Raw genomic sequence first — 15119 nt, forward strand, 5'->3', positions numbered from 1 at the left:
ACAAAACTCTAAAGGATAATGAAAACTCCATCAAATGTTCTCTACGTAACAAATATGCTCATCATGACTGCTTGGGATTACCCGAGCAAATGATTCAATACCTAGAATCATCCAATGAGTTTCCATATCTCTGCAAATCATGCAGACCCAAACTGGATCTGTTTGAAAGAGTTGATACCATAGAAACACGAATAACATCCCTTGACACCATAGTAGCATCCCTGGATGCCTTAAAAGAAAGATTATCCAACCTTGAAAAAAAAGACACAACGCAAAAACCTGAACATCCAATAGCTACAAACCACATCTCTACCCAACAACCACAACCCAATCCACAACCCAATCCACAAAAAAACATAAGCCAGACAAATAATGATATCCCAATCCTCATCAGAGAAGCTGTTGAGCGTGAACGGAAACGTCCAAACGCCATCTTATTTGGTCTAGAGGACATCAATGATAATGATGACATCACAACTGTCCAAAACATCATCAGTGATTATCAAGCATCAACCATCCCCCCTGATGAAATACTTGACATTACCCACATTGGCCGAGAGCTCAAAAACAGAGACGGCTCTGTGGCCCCACGCTTCTGCAGGGTCAATTGCAAAAATGAATCAAGCAAACGTAATTAAATTCACTATAAATTCACTCGCCAAAACCAACACCAACCATAAGAACCTCCGTTGTCGCCCTGACCTAACCATACAGCAACGTGCCCGCTCCCGTGTACTCCGCACTGAATTCAAAAAACATCTAGACAATGGAGAGAAGGACCTGTACATTGACTACCATGCTGACTGTATCAAAAGTAAGTCACGCAACCCGCAACTCAGCTTTAACCTTCAACCACAACCCTACCTCAACCAATCCTCCATCACCCAAGATTAGGCACGCACGCCCCTAACTACCTCAATTCCAACTACAACTGGTCTTAAATGCAAGCTACTCAATGCAAGAAGCCTTGCAAATAAAACGCCTGAATTTCTCCTCTTACTAAATGTGGTAATATAACCTATTGATCATTTTATCATTTTCTGTAAGGCCTTTGTATAACTAGCAGTAAGTCTAGGAAGATGTGGGCATTCTTGGTGGGGGTAGGAGTATCTTTGCTCAGAGTGCCTCATTCTGTTTTGATTCTGCCAGTTTAGAAGGAATAGGAAAATGGGTGAAAGTTCAAGGTACAAGATACACAGTTGTGCTTTCTCATGGGACTTTCCAAACTTTCCCATGAGACTTTCCGTGGCTGTATGATCTCACCCTAGCAAGGTAACATCTGGGACTTTCCAAGATTGTGTGTTCTCATGCTGGTGAAGTAATCTCCTGTTGAGGTCATTGTTTTCTGAATATGCATACTGTATATTTTGCTTGTGTTTTTCTCAATAAATACTGCTACCTGAGTTCTCTCAGGGTTGGCATTTTTCTCAGAGACAGTTCCCTGTGTCTCATTTCAATGTCAAACCACCATAACTAAATATGGCTAAATTCGACATCATATTTGTCTGTGAAACATGGCTTAATGCATCTCTCCCTGACTCCATTACCACAGTAAGAGACTATCATGTTTACCGATTAGATCATGAAATTCGTAGAGGAGGTGGTGTGCTATCTTCTATAAAAAGTCCTTACATCTAAAAAACATCCAAGTTACCCAGGAGCTTGCTCTTCCTGAGACCATCATCTGTGAACTATCCTTAAATATCACATTTCGATTCTTACTATGTTACAGAGCACCTGATTATGACATCGAACATGTAAACAAGCTAAATACACTACTAACATGGGCAGCATGCTGCCCACACGCTTTTATCTTTCTTGGTGACTTCAATCTACCTCATATTGACTGGACCCTAAATGAATGTACAACTGAACCCATACACACAACCTTCTACAATGCTGTTACAAATCTGGGACTGGAACAACTAGTAACCAACAACACTAGGCTAAATAACTGCCTCGATCTCATCTTCTGCAATAGTTTGAATTTAATTTACAGAATACAAACTGAAGAACCCCTTTCCAGCAGTGACCACAATATGATTGACTTTTGTCTCAACATACGCCCACACAAAAATCATCACAATGATGTAATCCCCAATTATAACTTCAAAAAAGGCAACTATGATCTTATAGACAACAATCTCTCATCCCTTGATTGGCAATCTCTATTCACTGGATGCAATACTGTTGAAGACCATTACAACATATTTTTACTTGAAGTCAAAAGAGTCATCAAACTATATGTACCAACAACAACTCCCAAAACAACAAAAAACAGATTACCCATAACAATAAGGAAACTTCAATCCAAAAAGAGATCACTCTGGCGGAAAAACAAATCTGGTCACGTTGCCAATTTCAAAAGCCGATACAAAAATTTATGCCACCAGATAAAGACTGAATGCACCAATTATCACATTAAACAAGAGGAAAACCTTCTATGCACCAATTCCACCCGTGCTTTTTACAATTTTGTAAACAACAAACTAAAAGACTCAAAGTCCATCCCACCCCTGATAGGACCTAATGGTAAAGACTGCAACAACGACACCATTAAAGCCAACATCTTTAACACATTGTTCGGCTCAGTATTTGTAAACAGCAATGGATCATGCCCAGTATTTCCTAGCCGAACCGCAGACAACTACAATGATCTAATACATATCGATTTTACAAAATACAATGTTGAAAAAGCACTATGCAATCTAAAACCATCTCTATCTATTGGACCTGATGGAATATGTGCCTACTTCTTAAAAAAGCTATCCATTTGCCATCATAGCCCAACCTCTAAGCATAATCTTTGAAAAATCTTTCAAGACCAGCTCCTTGCCTAACCTGTGGTCACAAGCCACGGTCATCCCCATCTTCAAAAAGGGAAACCCCAGTCTAGTTGAAAATTACAGACCAATCTCCTTATGCTGCGTCACCTGTAAAGTCATGGAATCAATTATTAACCAATCCATTATCCTCCACTTAGAGACAAACAACCTACTCTCCAATAAACAATTTGGTTTCAGGAAAAAACTATCCTGTAATTTGCAACTCTTACACTGCAAAAACATATGGACTACACAACTCGATCAGGGCAGAGCAATAGACGCAATCTACATAGACTTCTGTAAAGCCTTTGATTCGAAAGTCCAGAAATATTTCACAAGAAGAGTTCTCCACTCCTCTTCTCGTTGTAGAATATCTTATGCCACCAGACTTGAAATTCTAGACCTAGAAAACCTTGAATTACGCCGTCTTCGGTCTGATCTAAGTATAGTATATAAAATCATACATTGCAATGTCCTACCTGTCAATGAATACTTCAGCTTCAACCATAACAATACAAGAGCATACAATCAATACAAACTTAAGGTTAACCGCACCAAACTTGATTGCAGGAAATACGACTTCAGCAACAGAGTGGTCAATGTCTGGAATACTCTACCTGACTCTGTGGTTTCTTCCCCAAACCCCAAAAACTTTAACCTTAGACTGTCTACTATTGACCTCACCCCTTTCCTAAGAGGTCTGTAGGGGGCGTGCATAAGTGCACCAACGTGCCTACCGTCCCTGTCCTGTTGTTTTTTTTTCCTTATATGTACCCATTTCATGTATTCATAACTATGTATATACCTATTATCTCGTAAGCGATTGACAAATCAAATAAATAAAATAAATAAATAATAAATAAATAAATGTACAACAGCATGCAACTACATGTTCAAATCTTCAATCATACCATGCTCTTTTCCTGCACTTGATAAATTATTTAGTCATGACTACTCTCCTGAGACCCAAAAGGGGATTAGTAGACTGGTTTCTCTAGAGAAGGGAATTCCCTAGAGAGGTATGGGAAAAATTATGAGGCCCAAAACAAGTGTCATTCTTGTGTAGACAGGACCTGGAGGTAATTGACCCTGTTCAATTTGATTAGATAGTCTCTAGCATTAGATGAATAATGGAGAAGATGCCCCCAGATAATCCATATATGATCTTAAAGGTGGCAACAAGCCCTTGAATTACATCCAGAAGCCTACTGGCAATCATTGCAGCTCCCAAAGCAGTGGGTAAACCATCACTGTCCAGGCTTGTTACCAGCCATAGCTTCTGAATGCTTTCCAGGGCTATTTTCATCCAGAGCTTACAATAATCCGTGAGGGAGGTGACTTAAGTGATTGGCTGTGAACAGGATTTCCTGATCCACGGAAGTTGCAGTTAGTGCACAGGATGTGACTACAAATTTTTTGTAAGTTGCATTGGTTACCAGTTTGCTTCCAGGTCCAGTTCAGGATGCTGGTGTTGAACTTTAAAGCCCTGTTTGGCATGGGATCAGGTTATTTGAGAGATTACCTCGCTCATCCATTAGATCTAACAAAATGGGCATGTTTTAAGTTCCCTGATTTAGGGAGCTATATCTGGGAGTCCCCAGGTAGTGGGCCTTTTCTATTATAGGAGAATCTTTTCTCCCTTCCCTCCTAAGGTGAAGTCAACTTCATCATTTCTGAGGATTAGAAGGTCCCTCTGGTTATGCCAGCAGTCCTGAGGATCCAGGGGAGGGTGAACAAATGAAGTTTGTTATTTCAGTGAAGGTATTCATCACAATTAGTTGCTTGAAATCAAGATTGTATAGTAGTCAAACTGTGAATGGCTATTGAATATTAATTTAGTTAACCATGTTAACTAAATTAATATTGTTCATTCTTTTCTACAGCTTTTAGTTTAGTTTTTATTTAAGAAAAACCAAGATGACTTGGAGATACCATGTGACCCTAGTTAACAAAACATGATTTAAGTCCAGGATAGAAAAAAAAACATTGGAATGCAAGCTTGTTCCACCTTAATTTAACGCTGTTGAGTATGACGGAAGAAGGGGGAATGCTTTTAAATTACTTTCAAATTTCTGTTATGGTGGCCTACATAAATAAAAGGATTACAATAAAAAAGGATTGTAATAGTACTTTTGGAGTCTGTTTTCTGACCTAGCTTTCTTCAAAGGGCTGATAGTTCCGAAGACTGTCTCTAATCCTAAACATGAACTCTAGAAACTTATTTTTGAGAATTGTAATTGCAGTGCTGTATTTTTTTCAGAACAAAAATATATCAGTACTTTAAAACAGCATATATGCTTGTTCTCTTAATTACTAATAGAAGAAATAATATTTAATTGGAATATTAATTGACTCCATTTTCAACTGACACTTCAAAGCAGCATGCCAACAATTTTATAAATAAGATTATTTATAGTCCCTAATATAAATGCCTGCTTAAATAATCTTACTTGCTTACTGCTGTAACTCACATTGTAGAATTAACATAGTGATAACCTATGATTATTATGGAATAGTATTGGTATAATTTCCTTTATATAAAGCTTGTCTCTCATGTAAAAACTTCATTTTTATTTCTTTGCACATGTTAAAGTTAGTAATTCTTTAACATGCCATTCAGTGTTGCTGCATCATGCAAGTTCTTGTTTGGTTTAGGACAAAGAGCTAAATACCGCTTGTACCATTTGCATTTCTTTGTTTTGTTAATTTAATACTAAATATACCACCTATAGAAATGAATAAGACAGATATTCATAATGATAATATGTATACCAGAATCTTTTTTCATGATGTACCAAATACATTATGACCTGCAAATATAAATTTACTGTTGTAAGATAAAAGAAAAAAAAAATTCTAAATGCTTTTTCTGGTCTTTCTTTTTCTACAGGCCAGTTGGGATGCCGAAAATGGAAAAAGTTTACTTGCATAATCCCAGTTCAGAAGAGACTATTATATTAGTTTCAATATCTGCAACGACGTCACACTTTCATGCTTCTTTTTTCCAAAATAGGGTGAGCTAGCTTTGCTTTATGAAATTGCTGTTATTGTGGAATCTTTTTACCCTATCATAATAAACTGTACTTTAAACAAAATCCCAAATATGGGATACTGTAAACTATAAACTAAAATATGTTTGGTATTCAGCTTTGTTCGGGTATTTTCCCACATCATTATAGTTGTGCTTTTAAAGTTGTAGCAACGTTTCGGCAGTTTGCTATGTTCTGCTTGATTGGTGTTTCTAATATCTTCTGTCTGTTTTGTAGCTTTTTTTGTCTTGATTGGCTGGCAACATTGTGTTTCCTGTATTGGAGGCTTTTAGTGCGGCTTGGCTCTGAGTAAACGGACGGCTATCATTTATTAGAAAGCTAGGTTTCATCTGGGTGCCTGGTTGGGGTGTGTTTGAGCTGGAGGTATCAGGGGGAGTTTGTTTGTGCCCAGGTGTTTGGCTGGCTTGTGGTGTGGATATTTTTTTGTTTGAGAGTGCAGGCTTCCAGATAATTGACAGTCTAGTGGAGTCATCTCTTCTATTCATGCTTTCAGGTCTTTTTTCAATCTCTATGGCTTCTCTGATAATTCTGTAGCTGGGGTTTTCTATAGTGGCTAGGATTTTGGTGCCATTGAAGTCGATGCTATGACCTGTGGCTTTCATGTGTTGGACTAGTGAGGAAGTGTGTTCCAGCTTTTTTACTGCATTTTTGTGTTCATCCAGGCGGGTACTTATTCTTCTGTTGGTCTGTCCAATGTATGTGGCAGGCATGATGCACAGGGAACTTCATATATGCCTTGGTTTTCCAGGTCTGTTTTATCTTTGGGGTTTCTTAGGATGGCTGCTATTTTTCTGTCTGTTTTGAAGGCAGTCTTGATGTGATGCCTGTGTAGTATCTTACTGATTTTGTCTGTAGTACCTCTTATGTAGGGCAGGACAGCTGTTCCATAGGTCTGTTCATCTTCTGGGTCTCCATTATGTCTCAGTGTGTTTTTGTGGATCAAGCCAGTGATTTTGCTTTAGTGGAAGCCATTGGCTGTCAGTACTTTAGTTCAGTCTTTATGTGTGTCTTGTTTGCCAGGCATTTGTTTCTGGCAATTAGTGTTTTGGCCACGGAGTTTATCTGTGTTGGGTGGTGGTGGGATTGGGCGTTGAGGTAGCGGTTGGTGTGTGTTTTCTTCTGGTATATGGTGTGTCCTAGTGTGCCATCTGTTTTTTTGTAGATTAGTACATCTAGGAATGGTAGTTGTTTGTTTCCATTTCCATGGTGAGCTTGATTTTGGGGTGTGTGCTGTTTAGGTGTGTTAGGAAATTGTTTAGGTTTTCTTTTCCATGGGGCCAAATAACAAATGTGTCATCGATGTATCTTAACCATAGTTTGGGTTTGAGGGTGGCATTGGCTAGGGCTCTGGATTTGAATTCTTCCATGAACATTGCAATTCTTGCAATGACGGGTGACAGTGGTGATCCCACAGGGGCTCCTTCAATTTGCTTGTATCTTTGTCCTTTGTATATGAAATATGTGTTGGTTGAGTTCCATGTTCCAGTGTTCTGTTAGTTCCATGAGGTGTTTGGGTGGTTGGTATTTATTTTTGATGATTTCGAGAGTTTCTGTTATCGGGACTTGAGTGAATAGTGAAACCACGTCGAAACTTACAAGCAGATCTTCTTGTTCCACATGTAGATCTTTGATCATTTCCAAGAGGTGGTATGAGTTTTGTACATGTGAAGCTGCTGCTTCAGCATGGGGCTGTAGCTGCTTTGCTAGGTATTTGGCTAGGTTTTGTAGTGGTGCTTCTCTGGAGCTGACTATGGGTCTGAGAGGTATGCCTTCTTTGTGTATTTTTGGGAGGCCGTATAGTTTGGAAGATTTTTCTCTTGGGATGATCGTCTGTTAGATCTCTTTGCTCATGTGGCTGGTTATAATTTTCTTCTTGGTTATTTTTTCCAGATATGTGGTTGGGTCTGTGTTTATGGGTTTGTATGTGGAGTCTTGGAGTATTTTGTTTCGTAGTCTTTTCTATCCATTACTACTGTGGCATTAGCTTTATCTGCTGGAAGTATGATTATGCTGCTCTCGTTCCTTAGGGCTTGCAGGGCTTTTAGTTCCTCTTTGTGCAAGTTGCTTTTGGGTGGTTTGCTTGTGCATAGGATGTTAGTGACTTGGTGTCTTATTCTATCAGCTTCATCTATATTTAATTTAGTTAGGCTGGATTCCACTCCATATATGATGGATTCTGTGGGGATTTTTTTGGGTGCTATAGCATAATTGAATCCTTTAGTTAGGACATCTGTTTCTGTTTTGATGAGTTCTCTGTTGGAAACGTATACTAATTGTTTCAGGTGTTGTTGTGCGTTGTTGGGGGATTTATTGTCATGTTCTAATTTCTTTAGTTTCTTCAGGAGTTTGTCATTTTTGTAAGTGGTTTCAGTTTCAGCTCTCCAAGTTGTAAGTTGTTTTATCTTGTCCCAAAGTAGAGGGTGGATCTTGCTCCTCAATTCCAGGTGTAGTGCTAGCAAATCTTTGTTTAACTGATCGAGTTGGAATCTCTTTCTGTGGAGCTCGTTCCTGAGTAGAGCCATTTCAGTTCTTTTTGGGATACGTTTAGTAGCTGCTGTCCTGTGATGAAATGTGTTTATATCATTTCTCCAATGAGGAACAGTTCAGTAAAAAAAAATTAGAGATCAGTTTCTCCAGGGATTACATTTATTAATTAAATATTGCAAAGGAAAAACTGAATGACTTCAGTTTTATTATGCTACTGTAGTTCTAATTCTGATAATTGAGGAAGGACTTCTTTTTGGTGAAGGGGGGGGGTTAGATTTATATTCTGGATTTTTCCCTCAGGATCTAAGGTGTGCTACTTTGTCCTTCCATTTTTCTGCACAACTAGACTGGGAGGTACAGGTGAAACTCGAAAAATTAGAATATTGTGCAAAAGTTCATTTATTTCAGTAATGCAGCTTAAAAGGTGAACCTAGTATATGAGATAGACTCATTACTTGCAAAGCAAGGTAGTTCAAGCCATGATTTGTCATGATTGAGATGATCATGGCTTACAGCTCATGAAAACCCCAAATCCACAATCTCAGAAAATTAGAATATTGTGAAAAGGTTCAATATTCTAGGCTCTAAGTGTCCCACTCTAATCAGCTAATTAAGCCATAATACCTGCAAAGGGTTCCTGAGCCTTTAAATGGTCTCTCAGTGTGGTTCAGTAGGAATCAATCATGGGAAAAACTGCTGACCTGACAGTTGTGCAGAAAACCATCATTGACACCCTCCATAAGGAGGGAAAGCCTCAAAAGGTAATTGCAAAAGAAGTTGGATGTTCCCAAAGTGCTGTATCAAAGCACATTAATAGAAAGTTATGTGGAAGGGAAAAGTGTAGAAGAAAAAGGTGCACAAGCAGCAGGGATGACCACAGCCTGGAGAGGATTGTCAGGAAAAGGCCATTCAAAAGTGTTGGGGACTTTCACAAGGAGTGGACTGAGGCTGGAGTCAGTGCATCAAGATGAGAGACATCTCCTGGTGTTGGTCCACTGTGCTTCATTAAGTCCAGGGTCAACGCAGCCGTCTACCAGGAGATTTTGGAGCACTTCATGCTTCCCTCTGCAGACAAGCTTTATGGGGATGCTGACTTCATTTTCCAGCAGGACTTGGCACCTGCCCACACTGCCAAAAGCACCAAAACCAGGTTCAGTGACCATGGGATTACTGTGCTTGATTGGCCAGCAAACTCGCCTGACCTGAACCCCATAGAGAATCTATGGGGCATTGCCAAGAGAAAGATGAGAGACATGAGACTGAACAGTGCAGAAGAGCTGAAGGCCGCTATTGAAGTATCCTGGTCTTCCATAGCACCTCAGCAGTGCCACAGGCTGATAGCTTCCATGCCACGCCACATTGAGGCAGTAATTGCTGCAAAAGGGGCCCAAACCAAGTACTTAGTACATATGCATGCTTATACTTTTCAGAGGTCCGATATTGTTCTATGTACAATCCTTGTTTTATTGATTGCATGTAATATTCTAATTTTCTGAGATTGTGGATTTGGGGTTTTCATGAGCTGTAATCCATAATCATCACAATTATGACAAATCACGGCTTGAACTATCTTGCTTTGCATGTAATGAGTCTATCTCATATATTAGTTTCACCTTTTAAGTTGCATTACTGAAATAAATGAACTTTTGCACGATATTCTAATCTAGTTTCACCTGTAGATTGGGATGAGAGAAGTGATTGGTCTAAAGTCACCCAGTGAACTTCCACGACTAAGGGTGGACTTCAATCTGGATTTTTGCAATCTTAGTTCAGGGATCTTAACAGATAGCTTGCATATATCAGTTCTTCTTTTGCATATTTAATATACTGCTTTTGAATCAATAGCATGGCATAATCTTCTGGCTTTTTTTCTTTTTCAGAAAATTATCCCAGGAGGAAATACATCATTTGATGTAGTTTTTCTTGCAAGAGTTGTGGGAAATGTAGAAAACACATTATTTATTAACACATCTAATCATGGGGTGTTTACTTACCAGGTAAGAACAAAGTGACATTGCTTTCCAGTATAGTGTACATTAAATTAACACTGTACAGTTGAAACTAAGAACAGTTTATATTATTTGAAGTCCTTTTTCATTGAATTGGAGTCTTGAAAGCTGGCATTTTGGTCAGAGAGTCCAAACCATTTGCCCAAATCCAAAGTAAAGCAACTTTGGCAAGTTGCTGCTTAGGCTTTCCTTGAATAGGTTGAACGCTTATTCTGTCTTTCTGAGAATAGGTTTCACTATCTAACTGGTATTTGAGAGATACCAGTTTTCCATGTTGTTGTGTTTTGAATCTTTCCTAAAGTACAGGCTCCAGAAACAAAAACCCTACTTACATTGGAAATTGACTGACTAAAGTAAAATAATTATTTCCCATGATTGCTCTCCCATACAACTTTTTTTCCTGTTTTCTTTTCCAGTCACATCATGATGTTGAACAAATTTTCAATTTGTTAACAATTCTACAGTCTTTTTGATAGGAATTATTACAATATATGTTATCTCTCATTCTGGGCGTTGTTTCCTAATGTGTTTCTCTGGAATTTTATTATATTTTCAGTTCATGGAGATGCACATCAGGATTGTTTTGAATTTATTCTAGGATATTAGCTGTATTACTCTGGATTCCCTTATCTGTAGATTTAATATGCATTATCTTGTCTCTTCATCCAAGTCAATAATAAACATTTTGAAGAATACAGGCCTCTAAGACTATGGCATCCTACTTGATACTTCCCTCCAGTTTTATAAGGATACGTTGATATACACTATTCTAATATATTTCTTGGAAAGCTGAGGTTTGGCAGGCTTGCCTGCCTGTAGATATCAAAATAATTAAAGCCATCCATCACTAGTACTTTGTTTTTTATAAGTATCATACATGTCTTCTGCTTGGTTAGGGTTAGGATTAGGGTGCAAGTAAACAACAATCCTTGTTTTATTTATTCCTTCCTTTATATTAATACTAGATGTTCTTGGGAATAAATTCTTTTAGGAGTTCGAGTCCCTATTCTTTTCTATTACCTAGTTTCTTTTGAACAAATTGTATTCTTCAATACAATCGCTGGAGTCATGTCACCAGATATAAGGCAGAATTCTATTTCTTTTTGTTATTCCCAGTAATTATTATTATAGAAGAATAGATTACAAAGTCTATGAATATTGACTTTGGTATTCTTCTTTATTTGTTTTATTAAGAGATGTGAAAGATCCCATTTTAGCAACTTTTGTACCATCCTATTTAAGAATAAGCCTTTAACTTCTGAATTTTCATCTCCAGGTTATACAGTATTCATTTTATAGTCCTGTCTTCTTCAGGAATCCATCACTATTTGTTCTGATCTGCAGTATCTCTTTTTCTTCCCCTATAATTCAAAGCCTGTTTGTTTTGTAAGAGCTTGAAATCTGTAGAAATAATTGTCTCCCCCCCCCCCACACACACACAATATGTCTTGTTTTTGGTTGTCATTCTTATCCAGAATCTTGTTCCTTTGGTTGATTTTCTTTCTTCATTAAATAGAATTCATTCCTCTGTCAGTCATCTTGAAATGTCTCATTTTTAAAAATTGGGTAAATCTTCATTTCATACTATGAATTAACACTTATTGCTCCCAGTCTGTGACTTTTCCTTCAAGCACTGTTACAGCATTGTGCTTACTGAAAATATTTGCCAGATTGTTGGTGGGTAGAAATGGAAACACATTAGAAGAAACACTGCTTATAGTTAATGTTTTCTATTCATGTATACTTTTATTTCTAGTGCACTACTGACAGAAGGTTTTGTTGTTGTTGTTCACTTCTTAGGCTCTCAGAAACAACGTCTTAGAGGAAAAATGGTTAGGGATTCCTCCTTAAATACTCTTGCTAAGTCCATTGTTAAACTTCTGTTTGCTCATTCAGTGATCTTGTTCCCTGGAAAATTACCGCTTTATGTATCTCTTATAGTCTTTGCTTATGCAATTACTCAATCATTCCCAATGAGCAATCAGCAAATGTTCAGTCTGTGTGGGAAGATTTCTTTTCTCCTTTACACCTGAACACATAGCCCTCAGAGGAAAGAAATACTATGGTCATCCTCTTATTGAATTCTACTGGATAGCTGTAATTTGTGATTCCTTAGTGATCATTTTTTCTCAAATAAAAATTATCCATGGGGGAAAAATATTCCAACATGTAATGTCTTAGAGGTTTTGAACTACAAATATATCTCAGCCAGTGTAGCAAATAATTATTTTGCCTAAGGGTACTGGGATTTGTACTTCCAACACATTAGATGAGGATGGCTGGAAATATGCTCAATAGTGCAATGCAACAGAACAACAAAGTTTGTGCACTTAACAATATAAAAACTTGATTTAAAAAGTGTGGTTATTGTTGAACATTCTGTGGCACTTATGATTCTAATCATGATGTTAAAAATATAAGAGGAAGATACTTGAATGTCAAAATAAGTTTTTCTTTTTCTTTTTAACATTTTTACTGAGTTATAGAGTATTATAAAATACAAAATACAAAAGTAAATAGAAGAGCAGGGAAGGGAAGAGGGAATAGAGAAGTGAGGAAAGATGGGGGGGAGCAAAAGAAGCATTGCCTTCCAACTCTCTCTGTTACAATAAAATAAGGCATTAACATAAAATCACAACTTGTTGCTTTTCCATAATTGTATGAACAAGCCATTTCTATAAAGATCTATCAGTCTAATCAGTAAAACCCAAAGTCAGAGTTTTATTCTTTTCCACATCGAGCATGCAGTTCAGAAGCTGTCTCCATGTGCAAACAAAAGTACTTTTCTTTTCCTTAATCAAAGTAGTCAGTTTTGCCATTTCAGCCAACTCCATCAACTTCTGCAATCATTTTGAATGTCAACGTAGGTGTTTCAAAAATATTTTTCAGTGTATGAAAAGAAATTATCAAAAAAGTCTTAAAATTCATTATATATATATGTGTGTGTGTGTGTGTGTGCGTGCGTGCGCACGCGTGTGTGTGTATATATACCGTATTTGCCGGCGTATAAGACGACTTTTTGCCCTAAAAATCATGCCTCCAACTGGGGGGTCGTCTTATACGCCGGGTCGTCACGTGCGGCCAGTCAGGGCTCCTCCCTGCAACCGGAGCCCTGAGGAGACACTGGCTTCACCGGCGCTCCCGTCTTCCCTTTGCTTTGAAGGTAAAGCGAATTATTTTACAAAAGCCTCCCCTGCCCAAGAGGGCAGCCCAACCCAACATGGGGAAGCTAATTTCCCGGGGCCTCTTCCATTCCTCCCCGACCTCCCTACACTGCGCGCCTCTGGCGCGCCGGTCCCTTCAGCCCAGCGACCTTTTCCACCTCAAAGAAAGGCCAGGCGGGAGCTGCTCCAGCGAAACAGCCACCACCCTTAGCCCGGCGGGGAGAACGGGCGGGTTGGCGCCCGCCAGCCCGTCCTTCCTGCCTTTGGAGGCACCTGCACGGAGCGCCTCCGTGGCTCGGTTTCCCCCTACCCGGCGGGTCCTCCTTTCGTGCGGAGGGCTGCGGGGAAGGCGCTGCCGAGAGGATCTCTCCTCTCTCTCCCCACAAGGTCAACATCTGCGCTGCAGAGGAGAGGCTGCAGCCGGTTCCTCCTGCTTGCTGAGTGGTGGGGAAGCCGCGGCCCGCCCGAGATTTGGCAGACGAGGGGCAGGAGGAGGCACGCACACACCAGCGCTCACTTTCCCAGCTCTGCCCAACCCTTATGGTTCTGGCGCGGCCCTGGCAGGATGAGTGGAGGGTCCAGCGGGAGGTGCTCGCTGCCCGCCAGGGCCGCGCCAGAGCCATAAGGGTTGGGCAGAGCTGGGAAAGTGAGCCGCGGGTGTGTGCGTGCCTCCTCCTGCCCCTTGTTGCCAAATCTCGCACGGGCGGGCCGCGGCTTCCCCACCACTCAGCAAGCAGGAGGAACCGGCTGCAGCCCTCTCCTCTGCAGCGCAGATGTTGACCTTGTGGGGAGAGAGGGGAGAGATCCTCTCGGGCGAGCGCCTTCCCCGCAGCCCTCCGCACGAAAGGAGGACCCGCCGGGTAGGGGAAACTGAGCCGCGGAGGCGCTCCGTGCAGGTGCCTCCAAAGGCAGGAAGGACGGGCTGGCGGGCGCTAACCTCGCCCGCCTTCTCCCCGTCGGGCTAAGGGTGGTGGCTGTTTCGCTGCGAGCGGCCCGCCTGGCCTTTCTTTGAGGTGGAAAAGGTCGCTGGGCTGAAGGGACCGGCGCGTCAGAGGGCGCAGTGTAGGGAGGTCGGGAGGAATGGAAGAGGCCCGGGAAATTAGCTTCCCCACGTTGGTTGGGCTGCCCTCTCGGGCAGGGAGGCTTTGTAAAATAATTCGCTTTTACCTTCGAAAGCAAAGGGAAGACGGCGGCAGCAAGGGAGAAGGGAAAGCAACGGTGGAAGGTCTCCGATGAAGTGCCCCACCAACGCAGGCAGCACCATATCTGGGCATGCAACAAAAGTACTTCCTAAGAGGCCGGCCTCCGCCGCACCGCCTCCAAGTGGGGGTCGCCTTATACGGCAAGTATATAACAAACTCTATATTTTGAGTGGAAATGTTGGGGGTCGTCTTATACGCCCAGTCGCCTTATACGCCGGCAAATACGGTATATATTCATTCTCATAGATTTTCACAGGTACAGGTATGCAGGTCTTGGCGTGTTCGGGTCTTTTCCCGTGTAAGATTGAGAGTATCTTGGCGACGTTTCGACGAGGTCCCACTTGCCATCTTCAGACTGGTGCTTTCATTTTCGTGCTTGTGC

General features: G+C 40.5%; 1 protein-coding gene across 1 annotated transcript in view; it reads left to right on the top strand.

The window, feature by feature from the left end:
* The window catches only part of TMEM131 (transmembrane protein 131), a 96996-nt gene that overhangs the window by 36687 nt on the left and 45190 nt on the right, over positions 1 to 15119 (top strand). The window contains exons 5-6 of the mRNA XM_087967134.1: positions 5716 to 5839; positions 10243 to 10359. Of these exons, the coding sequence (XP_087823260.1) occupies positions 5716 to 5839; positions 10243 to 10359 (241 nt within the window). The remainder of the gene's footprint in view (positions 1 to 5715; positions 5840 to 10242; positions 10360 to 15119) is intronic.

This window comes from Notechis scutatus, chromosome 5 (genome assembly GCF_049901735.1).
Source record: "Notechis scutatus isolate UNSWTSFEM ecotype Mainland chromosome 5, rNotScu1.2, whole genome shotgun sequence".
NCBI classification, from domain to species: Eukaryota; Metazoa; Chordata; class Lepidosauria; order Squamata; family Elapidae; genus Notechis; species Notechis scutatus.